Here is a 21,440-nt window from a genome sequence, read left to right on the forward strand (position 1 = left end):
GGGCTTCAGGCATGACATTGCCCTGGGGAACATCTGACCTCACCCTCCTGAGCTGAAGAACAGAGCTGGTCAGGCTTCTGGGCAATTAGATGGCTTTATTTATGTTTCTGCCAGGGTTTTGTAGCTGTTTTAAAGAATCCTTGTTGTTTAGCTGAAGCTGGACTTGGGAAAACATACACAGAAAGCGTGTGTGTGAAACGTGATTTGCCTGGAGGCCGTGCTGCAGCGCTCCTGTTTCCTCTGCTAGGAGAGGACATAATCCTCATCACCCCTGTGAACGGATTTTGTGGGTGTCAGGGGTGCCAGGGACAGGACCAGGTGAGGCTGTGCTCATCAGGAGTCGGTGGCAAGTGTGTGAGGAGTGTAAGGAAGCTGTCAGCTCGTGCCCTTCTAATAAGGGTCTGCCCTGTAGGTGTTTTTATATCCTGCATGTGCTGCTTTTGGGGGGCCTGTCCAAAGGAGTGAAGGGTAAGGTAAGTAGGACAAAGGCACAGCTGAGCCTACCTTTTATACAATAAGTTTTATTGATGGTTTGTCAATACAATCAAGTACTGTAGTTTTAGTTCTGAAGACAAGGCCAGTTTCTGATCACAAAAAGAGTGCATTTTAAACCAACTTTTACTATGACAGACAGTGCATGTAATAAGTATTTACAAAACTAAAAACCTCTATATACTAGGTTAGAAATGAAGATACTAGAGGCAAATTTAAAAAAAATAGTAAGAATTTGTATATAAAAATGCATGTTGTAATGCAGTTTTCATAATTAACAATAGACATACTTCATCCAACCCAACCTTTTTTTTTTATTACTGCGATTGAAACCAAAATCCCATGCGCTCACACACACGACAGAAAATAATTCCTTCTGCTGGCGAATATCATGTACTCAGTACTCCAGAAAAAAAAAATCTTCCTGACGATATCTGGTTTAGTGAACAGCCTCCCTCGTCCCGTGCATCGTTTTTTTCTAGCCTATGTGCATGTAATCTCTCTGCCTTTCAATTACTGTGTAAATGTAACAGGTTATACAGCTGCAAAAGGTTGATTATGGTTTATGCTCTGCACGTGAAGGGAAAGTGGAAATGCAAAACAATATCTACAGCACTGAACGAGTTACTGACTCGGTTTGGTTACAGCGAGTATTTTTGTCGCCGCTTTTTTTTGCCAGCTAGAATGAGAAGATCGGAATAAAACAACACAGAACAAAACGAGATCGAACGTAGGTTAGAGCACAGTATAAATAAATGGTGTTGTCGAAGAAGAGGACTATGCTTCCACCCCGGAGAGCACCTGGGAGCACGTGGAAGCTGCGGACCCTACTGCAGGTAGTGTGCACGTCGCCGCCCCGCCGCCGCAGAGCTGCCTGGCAGAGGGAGCAAGACCCCAGCGGGTGTCCCGTGCTGCCAGCTCCAGTCTGTTGCTGTTCTCCACAGGACAGAAAAGTCGATAAAGGAGACGCAGGCTTCGTCCCAGAGCCCTCCTCCCAAGGCTGGGCTCGAAGAAAGCGAGCTTCCACTTTTAATTTTAGGGTTGCTTGTCTGTATGGCTCCTGCTCCAGCTGGGATCGGGACCCAAGTGGCTGTGGCACCTCGCTGCTCTCAGGAATTAAAAACGTCCAGTGGGATCAGAAGCGCCCAGGCTGCGTTTCAACTTGAGAGAACTTCCTCACGTCACAACTTGCAGCTTTCCGTGGAGTCAAATCATCCTGGCGGAGGGATGCCAGCCCCAGAAGGGCAGGAGTTCAAGTGCTGGCCTTTCAATTTTAGGCTTTTGTGTTTCTTAATTTCAGGGATAGGGGTGTTTCTAAATGGAAGCCCTGGATGGCAAGAGACAGAAAGACGGGACAGGCTTACAGAAAAACAAAACAAAAAACAACCAAAGGAAAAAAATAATAGAAAAAGTTGTTTAAATATCTTGTACAGTCAATCTGGAGAACAATCCCAAGTCCCATTCTTGCTACATCTCTTCTCTTTGGCCATGGAGTAGGCTTTAGGAAAATGTGAGGGTAAGAGTTGCTCAGCTGGTGACCAAATCGTTGCCATTTTCTCAGGGATGTGCCCTGGTAGGGGGACACGCAGTATAACTCATGGGGTAACTTCAGCAGCGTGCTACTTGCCTGGGATGAGAAGAATTGCTTCACTCTAAGTGCAGCTGGCAATCACTATTCTACCATGAGAAAATCCGCGAAGCAGCAGAGCTCAATCACTCCCTTTAGCAAAGGACAGAGCAGCCAAGTGGTCAGAATCTGCGCGTTCCTTCCCCAAATCCTTGTAGCTCATATTTAGGTCGATGACGTTTCAAGCATTGGAGAGACAAAAAGTGGTAACAACAGACAAATGTGATTTTTTTTAACCTGTCATAGATTGGCACCCGGAACGGCGCGTTTTTACAGACACATATTGCACTAGACTTGTAAATAACATCGTTAAGTAGGTAATAGCACCGTTGTAAAACGACTGAATGGGAAGTTAAAGAATTATCACTGATTCTTAATAAAAAGGTCCCTGGAGAAGGGGGGAAAATACCAATGTGAAAGCTTACACATCCTGGAGTAGTGAGGCAGTGAAAGCAGGTTGTCCGTAAGAGGCACTTGGAAGAAAGCAGAACTAAACCTTCCGTCACACCAGGCCAGCAGCACTGTAAGCCAGGCTTTTTGTGCCATCCCCGCGTCATCAGAGAATGACACACTCGTGAGGTCAAGTCTTTGGACTGCAAAGAAATGTAGGGGACAGGACGAGCCCTCGGGCTTGCCAGGAGATGAATTAACACAAGAGGGAGGATCGTTGTTCGTCCATCACAGGGGTCCCAGCTTCCCTGATCAGCTCTGGACCAGGCTGGCTGTCGTCCTCCCAAAAAGCAGTGCCTGGATGGTTTTATTCCTAAAGATGATTGGGGGTGGGGTGGGGGGGAAGGCTAAAAAATAATATTTACTTACTATAAGAAGGTGCTTATGCAAAGTGTTCCACTTTCTCTGTTTATAAATCCAACCACACTGAATCTGGAGTAAGACGGGCCCCCTCAAAGCACAGTCTAAACAAACAGGCATCAGGGAGCCCGAAACGTGGGCATTTGATGGGTTGGGAAGGAAATTTCTCAATCCATCAAGGATCTCTGGTGCTGTATGCATTTGTCTTAAGTGCCTAGGACCTCTGTGTTGACTAGCAAATACGCCATCCATTACAACAGCTGTATTTATTTGACTAGTGCTCAGAACGGGAAGCGAGGGCACTTGATTATAGGCCAGGAGGGTCTGGTCTTCCAGACTCCCCTCCCTGGGTCGCAGAGCGATGTTCTGCACAGCCAGATCCTTGCCATCCCAAGCGAGTTCCTGTGTTTGATGTGCAGTCACTAGGGTAAAATTTATTCCAAATACACTTTACTGAGGAAGTTGCTCCCTCCCTCCCTTCTCTATCCCCCTAAAAAAGAAAGAAAGAAAGAAAAGTCGTCTCCTTTCTGATTACCCTCTTGACTCATGGATCAAACAGCGTGAAGCAAGGTCCCGCGACAACGGCTTGCGCGTTCTTCCCAGTGATTTTTCTTTTTTGTATTAATTTTAATTCATTTTTTTATCAAAAAAAAAAAAAAAAAAAAAGACAGTTTATGGCTAAAGTGGGTGAAAAGGAAACGCGCCCTACAGCCGTTATGTGGGGCAAAGCAGGAACCCGGAGAAGGAGGAGTGGATGTATTCTGTGGAGTACAACCCGTTGGCCTGGTCTGAGGGCATTTGTACCCAGACTTGGTCGTTCTCCTTGAGTTCAAGCACGGCACTGCCCGAGGCTTGGTCCAGGTAGCCTTTTTTGTACTCGTCGTAGGTGTAGGTGGCGGGCACGTTGTTCTTATAAAGCGCCACCCAAACGTTAGTCCCTTTGACATGCACGTGGTAGGCAAAGTAATAAATGCCGGATACGGGGCAGGTGAATATCCCGGTGACCGGGTTGTAGCCGTTGTGCCCGTTGTACAAAGTCCGGTCGAATTTGACCGGCATGCCGGACGCTGGGAAGGGAGAGGTGAGGATGGCGGTGAAGGCGGGCGCGATGCGGGCGGAGAGCTCTCCTCGGCCATACTGCGGCTTCCCCGGCTTGCCGTTCCCCAGCACGGCACCCTCCACGCCTCCGTCGGGCAGGTGCAGCCCCGCGATGCCGGTCTCGTCAAACACCCCCGGTGCTCCCGGTGGCCCGGGTGGCCCCGGTGGGCCCGGTGGCCCGTTCAGCCCCGGTGTTCCTGGCATTCCTGGAGGGCCAATGGGGCCGGCCATGCCGGGTTCACCCGTTTTCCCCTCACCAGGAGCCCCAGGGAGCCCAGGCTCCCCTTTGAGCCCTGGCAACCCTTGGGGCCCCATTGGACCCGCGGGTCCCTGCAAGCCTGGGATGCCGGAGGGGCCCCGCAGCCCCGGCTGCCCAGGGATCCCGCCGTCTCCTTTTGGCCCAGGGCCGCCCGTTAATCCTGGCACCCCTGGGAGACCGATGAACCCCGGTTCCCCTTTCGGGCCCGTTGGGCCGGGGGGACCCTGTGAGCCGGGCAGACCCCTTTCTCCCGGCACTCCCGGCTTCCCTGCGAAGCCATTCGGGCCCTGGTCACCGCGCATCCCCGGCATTCCCGGGGGCCCGCTGGGCCCCACATCGCCCTTGGAGCCAGGCAGCCCATGCTTGCCTGGCAGGCCCATGGACCCCGGTGGCCCCGGTGGCCCGATGACACCCGCAGGGCCCGGCTCACCCGGCTCGCCATCGACACCGGGTTCCCCCTTATCACCGATGGCTCCCGGCACCCCGGGCTGGCCACGATCTCCCTTGAGGCCGGGCAAGCCTGGCTTCCCATAGCCCGTGGGGCCTGGCAAACCGGGGAGGCCGCGGATGCCCGGTTCTCCCTTCGGTCCCATAGGGCCCTGTATGCCGGGCACCCCCGCTGCACCCGGGATGCCGATCCCATCGATGCCAGGAGGCCCCCGCGGCCCCACGGGGCCGGGCTCCCCGCTGACCCCCGGCCCACCCGGGGGCCCCATGTCGCCCTTCTCCCCCGGCGCACCCGGCAGGCCATCGAGGCCGGGTTTTCCAACGCCAACAGGCCCTGGGGGCCCTGCAGGGCCAGGAGGGCCCCCGTTCCCCCGTGGTCCTGGTAGCCCTGGCTTCCCCACTCCATTTTCACCCTTCATCCCTCGCTCTCCGCGGGGACCAGGCTCCCCTTTTGGGCCAGGCTCACCCCGAAACCCTGGCAGCCCCGGGCCACCCTGGGGGCCTGGTTTCCCGTTGACCGAGATGCCGGCTGGCCCCGGTAGCCCTGGGGGGCCGGGCAGTCCTCTGGGTCCTTGCTCTCCTCGTATGCCGGGTTCACCCTTGGCTCCAGGCATCCCCTTCATCCCTGCCTTTCCAGGCAGTCCTGGGATGCCGGGTTTCCCAATGCCCGAGAAGCCGGGGGGGCCAGCAGGTCCGGGCTGGCCATGCATGCCTGGCTTCCCCGTGCCTGGCTTTCCTGGGTAGCCAGGGGGGCCGGGGGGGCCGCGGGGTCCGGGCTTCCCTGGAGGTCCTGGCTCCCCTTTGAGGTCCATCGGCAGCAGCGGCGGCATGTCTGTGGAGAGAGGAGACCGCAGAGCTTTACTGGGGGCAGCGGTGGGCTGAGGACACGTGAAGCCATGGGGTTCAGGTGCCTGCAGCCAGCAGCACCTTCATTTTGCAGTGACACCCCCCCCCCCAAGCAGCGTGTGGTGCCAAAGGCAGCCACTGTCAGTGCTGGGGCTGGAAAAAAGACTCAGCAGGTCAGCAGCTAACATTTATTTTGCAGCGAGCGCATGGCTGCGCAGAGCGGGAGCCTTCCCCTCAACCGGGTCCTTGCAAGCCTGCCCTCCTCCAGAAATGGTTTTATTTAAACGTGGTCACGGTGGCTTCCTGGGCCACCACATCAGCAGACTTGAGGCCAGACCTTGGCCAGAGCCCAAGGCACTAATTGAAGCCTTGCTCCATCTGTCCCTCCGCAGAGGGTGTCAACAAGACCGGCAATTACTGTCGGCTCTGGCAGCGCTGTTTTGTGATGACCTGCTGTGGGGTTTTTTTTTAGGAGCTGGATTCAAACCTCCCGCTGCCTCACTTCCCAGCAGCCTCGAAAGCAGCGTGGGACTCGGCCGCTGCTGCCTGGGCTCAGCTGGCAACGGAGGATGCCAGGACTGGAGATAATCCCTCTACCCCATCCCGTGAGGCCAGGGCCCCGGAGACCTACGCTTGATTGTCTCCTTTGGGATTCAAAAGAAACCTCTTGCGTGTACTCGAGAGACCAGGGAGGCGATTCGTGTAGCCGTTAAGACATGCCAGCGGCGTTCTCTGGCTCAGCTCCCGTGTCCAGCGAGGTAGAGAAAAACTTACAAAGAAAAAAGCGCTGAGGAGGGAGGAAAAGCCAATAGCTGCGAGGGAAACGCAACCTCGGTTGCATCCAAGTGAGTCAGCCCAGCTGGGAACAGGCCGTAACCACTTGACATTTAAAGAATTTATAGAGGTCTTTTGCAAACGGATATAAGAAAGAAACTAATGGGCTGAGAGACTACAAAGCCGAGGCGAGCCAGATTACATGCCCACCGCAGCTCAGCGCGAAAAGCGCAGACGTGAGCATAAATCACGCTTTGAGGCTAGCCCAGGCAGGGTGTCGCTTCCCACGTGAGGCAGGGAATGGGTGAGAAACACCAAATGCCATGAGCTCTCTTTTGGGAAGCTCGAAACGAAGGAAAGGCTTGGCAGCTGTATGTACACAGGGCTACGGTGAGAAAGGTGAAGGGCACAGGAAAGGGCCTCAACGCCTCGGGCAAAATTTAACCAAACCCAAGGAAGAACAGAGCTGAACTGGTCGCTGCGTGCCCCAGCCTGGTGCTGCTGGAGGAGGCAGAGGGGCTCCCGAGCTCCCAAAGCACCCGTAGCACCATCACCTGCCCACCTTTGGTGTCTTTAATCAACAGGAGGAGGTTAGGGGAGGTTTGGGACACGTGTAAAGCACAACAGCAGCAGCAGCAGGCACGGCTCCCAGCGCACCCGCAGCAGCTTCACCTTTCCCAGCTCAGCAATTAGCTCTGGCCATCTCCAGACCTGGTGCTTGTTTTTCTTTCGGTAATGGAAACATTTTCACAGCTTATCTACATATCAAAGCCTGGCCCACTCCTCCTCAGCTATAACAGAGGTCACTTGGCAGCCTGGATTAAGGAAATACTTGTCTGTCATGACACTGCCACTGGATTTCTGCGAGCCTCCTGCTCCTCACCCCAGAAAACAGTGTGGGAAAGAAGGCAAGGGAGACGTGAAGCATTGCACCGAAGCAGATTTCTGGGGTTTGAATTCTGGAAAAATTTTTCTCCGGAAAATTATTTCAATGTGTTTTCTCCTCCTCCACTCCCCCCCCCCCCCTCTTTTTTTTTTCTTTTCTTGCAATGGTTTGAAAAGAATTAGTTTTCTAGGTCATTTTGCATGGAATCAGAACAAGGCTCCGCAGCTGAGCCCACGAAGGAAGGGAAAAGTGTGCGCACACACTCACACAAGGCAGCGCAAGAACCACGCCAGGCGCGAGCTGCCAACTTGCAGGCGGCCAAAAAAGCAGACGGGAAAACCAAACCGGGGACGTTAGCAGGGAGAAACTGGGCCACTGCAGCCCCGGCGGTATCCTATTTCAAAAGACCATGTCTTACCACAGACGCATGTCTCCGAGCTCTGCGTTTCACGGCAGCAGCATGGGGTTGTGTGTTCCCCTCGAAGCATGAACAAAGCTGCCCCGAATGCTAACGCAAAGAGCCAGCTGGGGCAGCGGGGAGGGGACGGGGCAGGCACGGCCTCCGCCAGCCCTCACCTTGGCACCAGGGAGCTTCTCGAGGAGTGTGGGCATCACCCGGTGGGTCCTGCAGCCCCCGGTGCTGCCTTCATCCCAGAAGGAGGAACCCGACCATCAGAGGAATAATCCAGCACCCTACCAGTGCCCTGAGCCAAGGTGCTGCAGGCCTGGTTGCCCCAGCTGCTCCTGCTGTGCCTGTCTGCTGGCAGTCCAGGCCTATTTCCCTCGTAAAACCATGTTTTTCCTTTAAAACTGTGCCCCTTGCAGGGGGAGCCCCGGGCGCCTCACTGAGCACGGCCCACACGTGGCAGCGAGCTGGGGGCTGCTGAGGCAGGGCCTTTGGGACAGCCGTCATGCACAGAAGAGCCATGAACGTCCTTCTGGACCAAAACAAAATAAACCCAACCATGCAAATGTCTGCTTAAATGCTGTCAGCATCCCTGCTCTGTGGGGACGGACAGGCAAAGAGGCCTCATGCTCTCTGTGGGGCCAGGGGCAGGAGGGTGGATGGGGCTGTCCATGGGGCTACGACTTCGCAGTGGCCTTAAAACAGCTCAGCTCAATGTGTTTGGGAAGATGGGATGTGTTTGGGCAGGAGGGATGTGTTTGGGAAGATGGGATGTTTGGAAAGGGGAGATGAAGCCCAGGCACAGGGTGAGCACCCAGCCCTGCTGTCAGCCATCCAGAGCTGCCTCCTTGCAGCCAGGAGCCCAGTTTGGGTGCAGAAAAATCAATCCAGCACCCCAAGGAAAGCAGCTCTGTCCTCACTAGATGGCACCAGCAGGCCAGGCAGTGCCTGCAGCCCTGGGGCTGGCTCTAGCCCCCCAGGCGGGGGTCCCAGCCCCCCTGGGGCCAGCCTGGGGCAGCAGCAGGGGGCCGCAGGGGTCCCGGCAGCTCGGGGGGCAGCGGGGGCCCGGCACGGCCCTGCGCCGTCGCGGCGAGTCAGCTGAGCCCCGAGCAGGGCAGGGGGCCAGCAGGGATTTGCTTTGCCAAGGGGAGGTTAAGCAGAGCTGGGAGCTGGGTGGGATGCGGGAGGCACCGGCATCCCCGGATGGCTTCGTGTGGCCCCCTGCCCATTTTTCCCCATGGGGTTTTTGGAGGGTGAGGGCCACTAGGGTCCTGTTCCTCCATCCTACAGCGGGGCCGCCAGCCTCAGCGGGAGCTCCCCGGGTGCTCTCTGCCCTTTTTCACCCCGTGAGGCTGCTGTGCCCTGCATCAGCCCAGCCTGCATCAGTGCTCGCTGCTCCGCCACGGCCAGCAGGCTCGGAGGCAGCACGAGCCGCTCAGATGCATAGGAAGAAAGAGGAAAAAAAAAAAAGGAAAAGCAGCAGGGAGAAGATATTTGAATCCCGGCCCATCAGCAGCTGAAACGCTGCTCTTTGGTGAGGCTGCGCTGGAAGGTTTTGTCTCTGGCTGGGATTCAGGGAGCAGCTTTACAACAGCTGGGAAGGGGGCAGGGAGCGGAGGGGGGGCTCCGAGCGCGCCTCGGCTCCAGGTTTTGCTGTGTGTTTTCTGACATATGTGCTGAGCTGAACTCCTGATAAGCCATTCAGCCCGGCAGTAAATCAGCCACCGGCAGCCAAACCTTCTCCGGTTTCTCCTCCCAGAGCCAAGACTTCAGCTCCCAGGAGGGTCTGGGTCTTGGAGAGCCTTTGGGGGGGGGGTCCCCGTGATGCTTGCACCCCCACAGCAGAGCCACCAGGCACCCCAGGGACCTGCCCCATCCCGTGGTGATGCCCATCCCGTGGTGCTGGCTGTAGGAGAGCAGCAGGAGCACCATGTGGGTACCAGAGAGAGGGCTCGGTGCCCCCCATCTGCCCCCCTCTCGAAGTGCTGATATCACCCGGGGTGTGACGACAGCCACGGGCACCTCATGGAGATGCTGGGGGCTCCCTTGGCAGACAAGCCAAGAAGTTTCAGAGATCCCCAGCCACACTCAACACCTTTAATTTTACAGCGGGGGTGTGTAATTAGCACAAGCTAATAACCCCCAGCTTTGGGGATCTGATGGGGACGCTTCTGAGCTTTGGCACCAGGGCACAAAGGGAGCCCCAGGCGGGCACTGGGGCGCTGCAGGGTGGGCAGGGTGTGCAAGGAGGGTGTGCAAGGAGGGTGCGAGTGCAGGCTGGGCATGCAGGCAGGCAAGGCGTGCAGACAGGGCACGGAGGCAGGGTGTGAAGGCAAGGCGTGCAGACAGGGCGTGCGAGCAGGGCGTGCAGGCAGGATGTTCCAGCAGGGCGTGCAGGCAGGGCGGCTCGGGGCCGGCGGTTCTGAAAGGCTGCAGCTCGGCTGGAAGCGCAGCAGAGGGGCTGGCGGCTCCGAGCAATGACCTCAGCGCCTCTGCCCCTCCGAGCGGCACATGTTGCCTGGTGGGGATTGATTTAACACGTGTGGAGGAGGAAATCACTCTCTCTCACCCTCGTCGTGCTGGGCTGGGTCTCCCAGCTTGGGCCTTGGCCCTCTTTCCTTTCCCAGCTGGTGCAAAACGCAGGCAGGGAAAACGGAATAGGTGGAGGAGTGGAAAAAAGCCTTGTGGGGATGGCTTGGGTTTAACAAAGGGACACAGCGAGTGTCAGGGCTCCCGTGCCTGGGCACGAGCCCCAAAGCCACTGGAAAATGTGCGGAAAAGGAGGAAAAGGAGAGCAAATGGCTGTGGGGCTGCTTTGTGCATGAGCACCCAGACTGAGCACCCCAAGGGATGCAAGCAGGGCAAAAACTGGGAAACTCCCCCAGCCCCAGCAAGGGCTTTGCTCAGCCTCTCCATGCTGTCATCCCCTGGTCTTATTTCATTTTTTGGGGGGAAAGAGAACAATCTGCAGGGCAGCACCCACTGGGAGGGGGCTGCCCCTGGGGCTTGGGGTTGATGGGGAAGCGCTTGGTGGCTGCGGGATGCTGTGGGATGCTGCGGGATGCTATGGGATGCTGTGGGATGCTACTGGATGCTGTGAGATGCTGTGGGATGTTATGGGATGCTGTGGGATGCTGCGGGATGCTGCGGTGCCCCAGTCTCACAGCAGCCTCATCCCCCCCATCCTCCCAGCCCCGTGCCGAGCGCGTCCCTTACCGAGGTACTGCCCTTTGCCTTCCCGAAAGGGGGGTCCCAGGGGCCCCTTCACCATGGGCTGCATGTACTTCACTTGCGCGTAGCCCGCCGCTCCTCCTCCTGCCACCGAGCGAAGGCCGACCACCACCAGCAGCAGCAGCAGCACCGTGGCGTCCGGCAGCATCCTGGCCCACGCCGCTCCTGCGGACGAAATGGCAGTGAGGGGGGGACCCGAGCCCGATTTCCACCCCTCACCCCACAAGGATCAGTGGGGAGCGTGCACCCAAGGCCCTAGGAAGGGTCCTGGGGGAGCGGGGACACCCGAAATTCCCTTTCTGTGCGCCCCTGGAAGCGTTCCCCTTCCCGACATGCAGCAGGGAAGGGGACCTTCCTGCAGGGGGATGCAGGATAAACGCACGGATCCTGTGCCATAAGCAGAGCCCTGCCTGCCCAGGCAGCTCCTGGCAGCCCCAAACTGCAAGGTCAGAGCCCAAACCTCACCACACTCGGGTTTGGCTGCGGTGCTTCGTGCACAGCACCAGGAGCTCACTCGGAGAGCAAAGGCTGGGTCCGTCCCTTGGCTGGGAAAGCCCCGGGGAGGGCTGCAGCGTTTGGGAGCAGCAGCTTCAGCCTTAAGAGCCTGTTTATTTAAAATAAACACCCTCTGTAAATACACCTTTCCTCTAGCAGCATGTTCTGTGCCAGCCCCATGCGCAGAGCTGTGAACGGATTGATCTGCGGAGAACGTTTATTTTCAGAAGCTTAAACAACACGTGATGCCAAAGAGCTTGGCTGTTGTATTTTTTTCTTCTCCTCCTCCTCGCAATAATTGACCCGTGGTGGTAATTAATGAGAATTAAGCCCTTCGCCTCTCCCCGACGGGGAGGCAGGGACAGGGCTGCAGCGCGCCGGGATTTGGTCGGAATTTCTTGGATCGCTTTTGCTGAAACAGCAGCGAAAAAAAAAAAAAAAAAAGCTGCAGCGTGGAGGGGAAAAATAAATAAATAAGCTGAAATCTAATTAAACCAAATTAAGTAAAGGGAGCCCTGGCGTGGGATTGCTCCCCGTGCTGCAAGCGCTTGGCAGGTTGGCGGAAGCCTCGTGTGCTGCCGGGGCTGAGGGCACGAGCAGGACCCTGCTGAGCGAGCACCTTGTTGGCCTTATTGTTTGTGGGGTTTAGAAGAGGAACGCTTATTTTTATGAAGCATTATTTTACAGGGGTCTGTTTAAGGGGGGAAAAAAATCCCGTTTTTAAGGGACTGCAGCTGTAAAAATACGGTTTCTGCTAAATAAAAGAGGAGAACAAAATCCTGAATCAGCTATTTATTTGTTTTCCTTACCTGGAATGACCCCCGTGCCTCTGGCTCTGACTCCATCCCTTCCCCTCATTTCCTATCTCTCTTTTCTGCCACTTGGGCTTTGCTCAGGCTTGTTCCTCCCCTCGGTTCGGGAGCTTTCATGGGATGCTCCCTGTTGCTCTGAGCAGCCCACACCGTGGGAGCAGCGCCTCGGCACGGCTCAGCCCGAGTGCCACCAGGTGCCACCAGGGCTGTGGCAATGGGGACAATCCCCAGCTGGATGGATGGGGCAGGAGGAGCAGCGGGTTTCGGGACACCCCATAACCGTCAGCAGCACCTGGAGCCAAAGGGAGAAGGGGGATGGGGATGGTGGCCACGGCGATCTGTCTGCTTGGCTCCAGCTGCGGTCTCGCTGTGCGCCGGGTGCTAAATCGAGGCAGCCAGCTCTGTGGCCGAGATAAGTGGCCATGGAGCACCTCTGGATGGGGTTTAGCTCGCCCATGATCTCCATTAATCCGGCCAGGTGGCTTCACCTGTCCTCCCGAGGGGGCTGCGGGGCCGCAGACCTGGCCTGGGACCCCACAGGTGGCTTAAGGCAGGCACCGGCCGCTGGAGTCCCTGCGATAGGCGGTGCCCCCGGGCAGTGACTTAATAAACTGGCAACGTCTGGAGTTTGGTCTGATGGATCGAGTGTGCACAGCATGGCTAAGAAGAGGCTCTTTCATGCCTGAGATCTCCGGCGTTAAGTAATTAATCACTCTTAGCAGCCCTGCGATGTGTCCATCCTTGAAGGCACCGCCACGAGCTGGCTGGCTCACCGGGGGGCCAAAAATCCCACAGGGCCAGCGGTTCGGGACCAAACCATCTGCAGCTGGCAGGGACGGCACGGGGGGCTTGTTTGTCCCACCTGGAGAAGGGGAGATGTGCTGGGGGCTCCGCGGGTCCGTGGCACAGCCCCTCCTGCCCCCAAGCACCACAGGATGGGGACAGCCCAGCAGCCACCATCCCCTGCCCGTCCCCGCGCCGTACAGTAGTTGGAGCACAACCTCCCCGGCCAGGAAAAACAAGCCCAGCAGGAGCAGATGGGGCCGGAGAGTTTATAAAGGGGGTGCGTTCAGGGGGCTCAGCCAAGCCGTGCTGTCGTCCCCCCCCCCCACCAAGGGGCTGGCGGCGGGGAGCGGGCTCCGGAGCAGCGGGTGTGCGGCCGGCCCGGCGCGGAGACCCCTGGCACGGCTTCAGAGCGCGCCGCCGCCGCGCTAGCTGTGCAAGTGTCTGCTCCCCTGGCACCGCGCGAGCAGACGTGTTAAAAACCCCTGGCACGCAATGAAAGCACCGGAGGGGGAAAAAAAAAAAAAATATCGAAAAAAAAAAAAAAAAAAGTCTCACACTTAGAGCACGAGAAACGAGACAAGAAATGTCACCTTGTTCTCACAGCAGCGCCAGGGCTGGGGGAGCGCAGCCCCCGCCGCGCCAGGAACAGGCTGCGCCTTGTGCTGGCCAAGCAGAGGGCAGGGGCGAGTGGCACAGGGGCCGGATCCGGCAGCGGCGGTGCAATCCCGGCACCTTCTCTGCTTTCATTTCCCGGCCCCGTGTCCGAGCCCCCGGCACGGCCCCGCTCGCGGAGAGCTGCAGCCGTGCGCTCCCCTGCGCGCACAGCCCCGGGCTTGTTCGCGCGGCCGCAGCTGATTTACGGCCCCTGCTCTTTCGATGTTAAGGCTGGGGCTGGCAGGCGGGCGCAGCACCCGCTCGCTTCGACGCTAATTATTTTTTAAGTCAATATATGTGATCCACGGGGGATCTGTGACTGCGGTTGAAGGTCAGTAAAGCGGAGAACTTGTTTAAACCCAGCAGTAAAAACGCCATCAACGCTGTCCCCAGTCCAAACCTCTGGCCATGCCAGCCCCGGCCGCGTTCCCGAGCCCCTTGCAGCTTTGTCACCACCCTGTCCCCGTCACCATCCCCGTGCCATGCACTGGGAGCACCTGGGGCACGGCACGGGCACACCGCTGTGAAATGCACGAAGAGAAAGCACCGAGAGTGCAGCCGGCGCGCGTGGGTGGGCTGGAGGCGGCGCGGGCTTGGACGCCGCCGTGTCCCATCGAGCCGCTCCATCCTCCGGTCATTTACAATAAAAAAGAAAGCAGGGAGGTTTTCCAAGCTCAACACGGGGCTGGACCGACTCCAGCGGGAGGTAGGTGATTTGGTTTGCGCTACACATGCTTTAAAAATAATAATAAAACGAGTCGAAAACGAAAAGTGAGCTATTGAGAGGGGGAGCGAGCACGTTATTTCCGCAGGCCGGGCTGCGAAAGCCAAAGGCATCGCACAGCGGCTCGGCCGCGCAGCGCAGGAGCGCGCAGGGAGAGTCTTGGCACGGGCGAGTCCTTAAATGCATGACACCTGATCTGATCCAAAAGCTGCTGTACGCGCCGCACGGATCCAGAGCCTCGCCCGCCCTTCATCAGAGGGAACAAGAAAACATTTTCCTTGTCGAGAAGAAAAAAAAAAAACACCCCACCCCATCTGCACGCAGCTTCCTGACACCCTGGGAGTGCTGCGCCTGGCCCCAACAGCTGGCACAGCACGGCGTGGCACGGCTTGGCACGGCACATTATGGCATGGCACAACGTGGCATGGCTTGGCACAGGATGGCACGGCATGGCACGGCATGGCACGGCACGGTGCATCGCCCAGTGGGCAGCGACTATGTCCATCTGTAGCACTCAGATCCTTGCAGGAGCTGCAGCCAAATTAACCCCGGAGCTGGGGGCTCTGCGCTAATTAACCCCCGCTGTGTTAATAACAACCTCAGGGGCACTCGGGCAGCCGGCACCCGTGGAGCTCGGGACACCCGCGGCCGAGCTGGGGAGCAGGAGGGGAGCGGGGCTGGCGCTGGCACGGCTGCGACGGGAGGAGTTTGAGGGCTGTAGGAACACAACACGAGGCTGTAGGAAGCCAGACTCCACTCGCTGCGCCGGCCATAAAACAGCTGGTTTGCACACAGCTGCTAAAAAGCTTTCTGCAAACCCCGAGCTGGGTACTTCTTGTCTTGACTCGCCTCCCAACACGCCTGAGCCATGTGCGGCGTGTGGAGAGCGCGGAGCGTGCGGGGAGCACACCCTGCCCCGGCGGCGATGTCCCGGGGGTGCCAGGCTGATTTTTGGGACACGGCGGGGACGCACGTGGTGCACGCTGCTCCAGCACACGCTGCTCGCTGCGCACGCCGCCCGGTGCCCGTGGTTCATCCTGCCTGGAGCTGGGGTGCTGCCGATGGGGTCGGTGCCGCCGCTTGATCCCGCAGCCACCGGGTCAGGGATCAGCTAAGGCGGATTAATGCCCCTCGGCGTGTGCGTGCCGCGGCACAGCGAGGCGTGAGCCCGCCGCAGGTCACAGCTCAGGGCTTAATCCCTCACCTCCAGCTGTCAAAACTCCTCCGCTGAGCACGGCGGAGCCCCGGGCTGATCGCTGCTGACGCGCAGGACGAAGCCATCCCCGGGGAACGGCTCCTCGCACCCCCTGCCTCGGCGGCACCGCAGCGCTTGGAGACCTGGGCAGAGAGCCCCGCATCTGCTCAGGCGTGGACGTGGTCAGCACGGAAAAGCAGGGCCCCAACCTGCAGAAATTTGGTGTTTCTGTTCTTACAAGGCTCTTCACAAACGGCCTTTGTGCGATCGCTGCACGCAGCGGTGGCTGATGTTTCCCGGCCAGCCCAGCCTGGAAGCAGCACCCGCAGCTCCAGGACGGATCCAGGCAGCACACTCGGGGTGTTTGTCAGTGCTGCAGCCCTTCCCCAGGTCTCACTGCACCAGGAGCCCGCTTTTGGGGGCACCAGGAGCTCGCCCAGCGGTGCTCAGCCAACCCCAGCGCCCTGACCTGCTGTAATTAAGCAGTAATTAACAGCAGCATGCTCGGGCTGCTCTGCAGCCGGGCATGGAGCCGCACGCTCTGCTGGAGGCTCAGCCTGGCACAACGCACCCCTGGGTGCTGCAGACGGGGTCTCAGCCCTCACGGGGCTGCTCCAGCCCCCGTGGGACCCGACGGGCACGTTCCCCCGCACCCAGCCCCTCGGAGGGCTCCTGCTCCCCGAGCTTCCCGCTCCCGTCCTCCCCCTCCGAGCTGCAGCCCCACCGAAATACCAGACTGCGCAGCATTAATAGCAGGGTTGCCTGCCAGGTGCATAGTTTGACCAGTCGGATCGCACATGCCAAACCACAGGTATTTTATGAGACGTTTCCTGTTATGAAGACATTTTTGTGGGGATTCTTTTTTTTCCTTCCCCTCTTCTTCCCCTCTCCTCCTCCTCCTCCTTCTCCCGGGGGGATGGTGCCCTTCCCAAAAAAACGAAAGGACGGTGCGGGGTGAGCCAAGCACCAGGGCACGCGGTGAGGTCGGTGGTGCCAGCGCGTGGTGTCCCTGCCTCGTGCCATGCAGCACCTGCACGGACAGTGTGGGGTGGTGGCAGCTGCAGCACCCAGCCCTCTGCAAGGCGCTGCAGGGACTGCGCAGGGTCCACGGGGACCAGCACCGCCGCGTCCTCGCGGGTCCCTCGCAGAAGCAGGGTTTCAAACCTTTTGGGTTTGGGAATCGCCAAGCCCAGTGATTCCCATGGCAGGGAATTTGCAGGCAAGAGGCCACGAGCCACAGACATTGAAAATGGCCTCGTGTTGGGGTCACCAGCTTGGTAACGAGCTATGAACCCGGCTGGAGCCTTTGGGTGCGCAGCCTGCGCTGCCCCATCCCACACGGGGACACCACAAAGGGATCTGCAAAGGCTGGGGAGCCCAGCCCCACCGAGCAGCGTGGGGTCTTCAGGGGCATTTCATTATTTACTGCAAAAATTATTTGTTTACAGGTCCTCAGTGCTGGTCCCTTCCCCTCATGAGGGGAAGGGACTGAGGGAGTTAGGGCAGCACCACACCAAAGGCGCACACAGCCCCGTGCAGGATTAGCCCCGTGCCTCTCCAAATCCCCTACACCTGCTGCATCCCGCTGCACCTGCCCGCGCATCCCCGGGGGAGGTTTCTGCGCTGTATCCTGATGTGCCAAGGTCTCCAACATTGCCCAGGGTGGGAACCCAAAGCTGCCAGGCTTTTTGGGGCCGGTGGCTGGTGGGAAGAGCCGCGGCCGCTCAGCCGGGCCCTGGCCAAAGCCGCAGCCCAGCCGCGGTGGCTGAGTGCTGGTTGGAGAGAGTGCACCGCGGGGCAAGGCGGCTTGGAGCTCTGCCCTCCTCCTCCAGAGGGCTTTATTCCTCTGTGTGTTTTATAAATCAAAGCAAGCACATTCAGTCTCAGCAGGATGAGCTGTGTCGGTTTCTGGAGTATCCCAGGAGTGGCACCGAGGCTGCACGTGAGGGTTTGATGCCCGGGGCACAGGAGCAGGGCGCTCAGGGCAGCCCCACGATGGGGGATGATGGAGAATTATCAGCGTGGCCACAGCCGGGCATCTCCTCCCGTCCTTCCGAGCTGCACCCACGGCAAGCAAAGCGTTGTCCTCTGCACCCCACAACCCATCACTGGGGCGAAATTTGGGGCTGGGGGTGGAGGGGACCAGGACTGCCCAGCTGCTGCCAAGAGCTGGGGGCATCGGGGCTGCCCCAGGGACAGCGGCTGGGGGCAGAGATGGGGGAGAAGGCGGGCAGGGCGCACAGCCCCTCGTTCCTCGCCGCGTTAGGATCTAAGCAGCGAGCGGCTGCTCCGCAGGACGATCCTTGTGAGTGAGTCTGGGAGCTTCTCCTTGCCTGGATCCAAGCACTGTTGGGACAACAACCTCCCTTCATCACCCCCGAGCTCACAAAAACCTCCTCGGTGGCTCTGGTTTGTGGCACGGAGCCATCAGCCACAGCACAGGATGGATGCGCACTGCCCGTGCCATGGCAGGGATGGAGCTGGGGGCACCGAGAGCCCAGGCTGCTCCTCCTCGTGCCCCGTGGCTCTGGTGGCACTGGTGGGCTCCTCGTGGTCCCGGCACGGTCCTGGCATCCCCACTCGGTTATTTTTCCAGGCTCAGCACCACCGCGCTCCTCGTCCGTGTTCTGGTGCTCTCCTGGCCGCCCAGATACGACAGCAAATTTGTGAGCTGCCGTGAAAACCGATTCTCGGGTGTGAAATGCCAAAGTACATAATCCTCCCAGCTCTCTGACAGCGAGGCTGGCTGCCTGGGATGGGAAACTGCGTTTCAGTGTTGATCCTAACAGTCCTTTTATTTTAATGTCACGGGTCTGAAATCCCGGCTCCCTGCTTTTGCTGGGCCCTTTGATCCCCGTTTCCTCTCGTGCCGTGCTGCTACAGGTGCTGGGGACCCGATGGCACCCAAAAAAACCTGGGGCAGTGCCACCAGTGTCGGGGCCACCGACCCCACCTGGGGTCTGGGGGTGTAGCGGGGTCACCCCGTGCCCGGGGAGCTGCGGTGCCACCCGTGGGGTGTCCCTCGGGGACTGAGTCCCCGGTGCCACTGCTGCTGTGCTGCTTCTGGGGTGAGCATGGGGAAAATCTTGTTTGTGCTCCTCTAATATCTGCCTTCTGTTTTGCATTTGCCGTTTCTTCAAAGATACGGTGCGGCCTCTGCCAAGATTCCTGAGGAGATATCCTCAGCAATGCAGACCACGCTCCCCACCAAATTCAAAGAAAACAAATGTCAGGCCAAGGATTGATATGAAATAGTTTAAAAATGAGAAAAAGCTGCCTCAGAGCTAGGTTTACATTAAAATAAATTTCAGGACTGGGAGCCTCGGCGGCGTTTGCTGCTCGGCAGCGGGGCGGAGGGCGGGGGGCAGCGGGGAGGGATTGGGTTACCTGCCAGGGAGGTGCCGCGGCCCTGCCCGGCCCCACCAGCAGCCACCGTCCCCAGGGTCCCCACCCCACAGCCCCACAGCCCCCTTTCACCCCTGGGGGCACCGCACCCACCCTTTTCCCCCTGCACCCATCCTCTCCCCGCACGCAGCACCCAGCGAATCCCCCTGGTGGGGTGCTCGGGAGCCCCATCTGTCATCGCCCACCCTATGCCCGGGGTCTCAGGTGTGGTGGCAGCGGGGTTGGGGACATGGTGTGGGCTGTGGGGATGATGCTGGGGGGGACGGGAGGTTCTGGGGGGGGACAGGAGGTGTTGGAGGGGACAGGAGGTGCTGGGGGGGACAGGAGGAGCGGAGGCTGCGCCCCTCCACACCACGGGGCCCCTCGCCTGGTCCTGCCCTGGCTTTGCCCTATAAGAATGACTGACAAGCCCAGCCTTGGCTCGGGGATTTCACGGGTTTAAAGCATGTGACTTTTCCGCGTTCTGTCAATTAACTCATTAAAAATTAAAAAAAAATATCCGGCTCCCTCCGGCCGGACCCAAACATCCCCCTCTCCCCCTGCCGCCCCAGCTCGAGCCCTTGGCACCCCGCGCCCCCAGCACCCTGGGGCACCCCCTGCCCACCATCCCCATCCCCTGCTGCACTCGGGTGCTCGTAGCCCCTCTGCTGAGCCCCGTGCCTTGCTCCGTGCCCCTACACCGGGCTCAGCACCAAAACGCCCGCCCCGGTTTCCCCTCTTGCCCCCTTCCAGTCTGCGCCGGCCGCACTTCAAACGCGCTCACGCCCCGGTAAGGGGATCGGGTGCGCGGCGCTCAGACATTAGCTTAGTTTATGTTCTTTAATTTAATTTAATTTATGTCAGCCGATGTGAGATCCCAGAAAGCCCGAGGTGTTCAGTGGAAACTCTGACAAGCCGCTACCAGAAACCACGCTCCCGCCGCCCGGCCAGCGTTGGCTGCGGCGCTCCCGGCTTGTATTTCAGATTTTCCCCGTAATGACCATTTCGGCGGGGGGTGGAGGCGATCTGGATCCTTTACCCAGCTCAGGAGAGCTGGATGCAGCACCCCACGAGCCTGCAGCACCGGAGGAAGCAGCCCCAGGGGTCCCCAGGGGCTCAGCTCCGTGCCCGGGGGGGACGCGGCCCCGCAGCACGTGCACAGGGACGGAAGCGGGCTGTGCTAAAACCAGGCCGATCCTTCCCAGAACCCCGTTTTGGAAAAAATTCCTCCGGCTCTGTCACAAGATGTTTCAACACCACTGAATCAGCTGTTTTGATTTTTCGATTTGAAATTTTTTTTCCCTTTTTTTTTTTTTTTTTTTTTTAAGTAGTTCCCACATTTCTTTTGTCTCCGAGCTGAAAGCCTCGCAGGGAATTCCAACCCCTCCGCTCCTCTGGAGATGGCTCCAAACCTCCCGGCCCCCCTCTGAACCCCTTGGCAGAGGCGGCCGAGCCCCGTGCCCGCCGTCCTCACCCTGCTCCCGGGGTGTGTGGAGGGGGATGAGGGACCCCAGGGGTCACCCAGGACCCCGAGGTGCAGGGGAGATCTCGACGCCCCCAGCCCCGACCCGTGGCAGCCTTGCAGCTCCACCGCTGGGACAGGGCTTGTCTGTCTGTCTGTCTGCCTGCCCCATCTCTATTTGTTATAAACAAAGAGCTTCAAACCCCGAGTAACGCTAATCTGCAGCTAGCCGAAGCCACAATCTCATTACCGGGCTCCTAATTTCCAGTGCAATCCAATATCTGGTCTAATCTGCTTTAAAGGCTTCCAGACCCCGAAGCCTCCCTCTGCCCGTGCCTGGCTGGACCGGAGGGGGGAGCAGAGCCCACCCCGGCCCTTCCCCTGGTATTTCTCCTTCTCCTAGGCTTTGCCACCAGCTGAGCTGTCCCAAATACACGGCAGGTCCCAAATACATCGGGGTGGCCGCAGCGATGATGATGGGAACGACCATCCCGGGGGGGAAAAAAAACTCTTCTGGACCCCATTGGGGAAGGCGGCCCATAGGAGCAGTGGATGCAGCATCAGAACTGCTGCAAAGCCGGCGACCTGGGTGATTTTAAAGGTTTGGTAGCATCAGAGCCAGCCCCGTGTCCCGCCAAGGCGAGGGGTTCTTGACTCGGGCAGGCTTTATTACCGCTGACCCCTTGCCAAGCCAAATGACGGACCCGGAGCTCAAGCACCAGCAGCGAAGAAGACGCTGAATGTTTGCGTGGTGGGACTTGTTTATTTCTGTAAGCGCCGCCAGCCCTCAGACAGACAAAAAAAACAGGGCTGGCTCCGTTTCCCAGTGCCCTTTTGCTCCCCGGCTCCTCCCGACCCGCAGCGACCCCACTGCGAGCCCCCCTTGTGCCCCCAACAGGAGGAGAAGCCCAAACCCGCCGGGCATCGCGGCCCCCGCAGGCACCCAAATCCTCACCTCTTTCCCGTGTGTCCGCGTCCCGCTTTTGACCAAAGCCAACAAAACCCCGCCGGAGCGATCTTTTTAAGGGCAGATTTTGCATGAAAAAGCAAAA

The 21,440-nt window shown here is 58.7% G+C and overlaps 1 protein-coding gene across 1 annotated transcript in view; it reads right to left on the reverse strand.

Moving 5' to 3' along the window:
* Positions 1 to 501: 501 nt before the first annotated feature.
* The window catches only part of COL8A2 (collagen type VIII alpha 2 chain), a 32,341-nt gene continuing 11,402 nt past the window's right edge, over positions 502 to 21,440 (reverse strand). The window contains exons 2-3 of the mRNA XM_084497165.1: positions 10,862 to 11,041; positions 502 to 5,565 (exon numbers count right to left, since the gene is read on the reverse strand). Coding sequence (XP_084353291.1) covers positions 3,644 to 5,565; positions 10,862 to 11,024 — 2,085 coding nt within the window. The 5' untranslated portion in view covers positions 11,025 to 11,041 and the 3' untranslated portion in view covers positions 502 to 3,643. The remainder of the gene's footprint in view (positions 5,566 to 10,861; positions 11,042 to 21,440) is intronic.

Source organism: Aythya ferina (assembly GCF_964211825.1).
Source record: "Aythya ferina genome assembly, chromosome: 24".
NCBI classification, from domain to species: domain Eukaryota; kingdom Metazoa; phylum Chordata; class Aves; order Anseriformes; family Anatidae; genus Aythya; species Aythya ferina.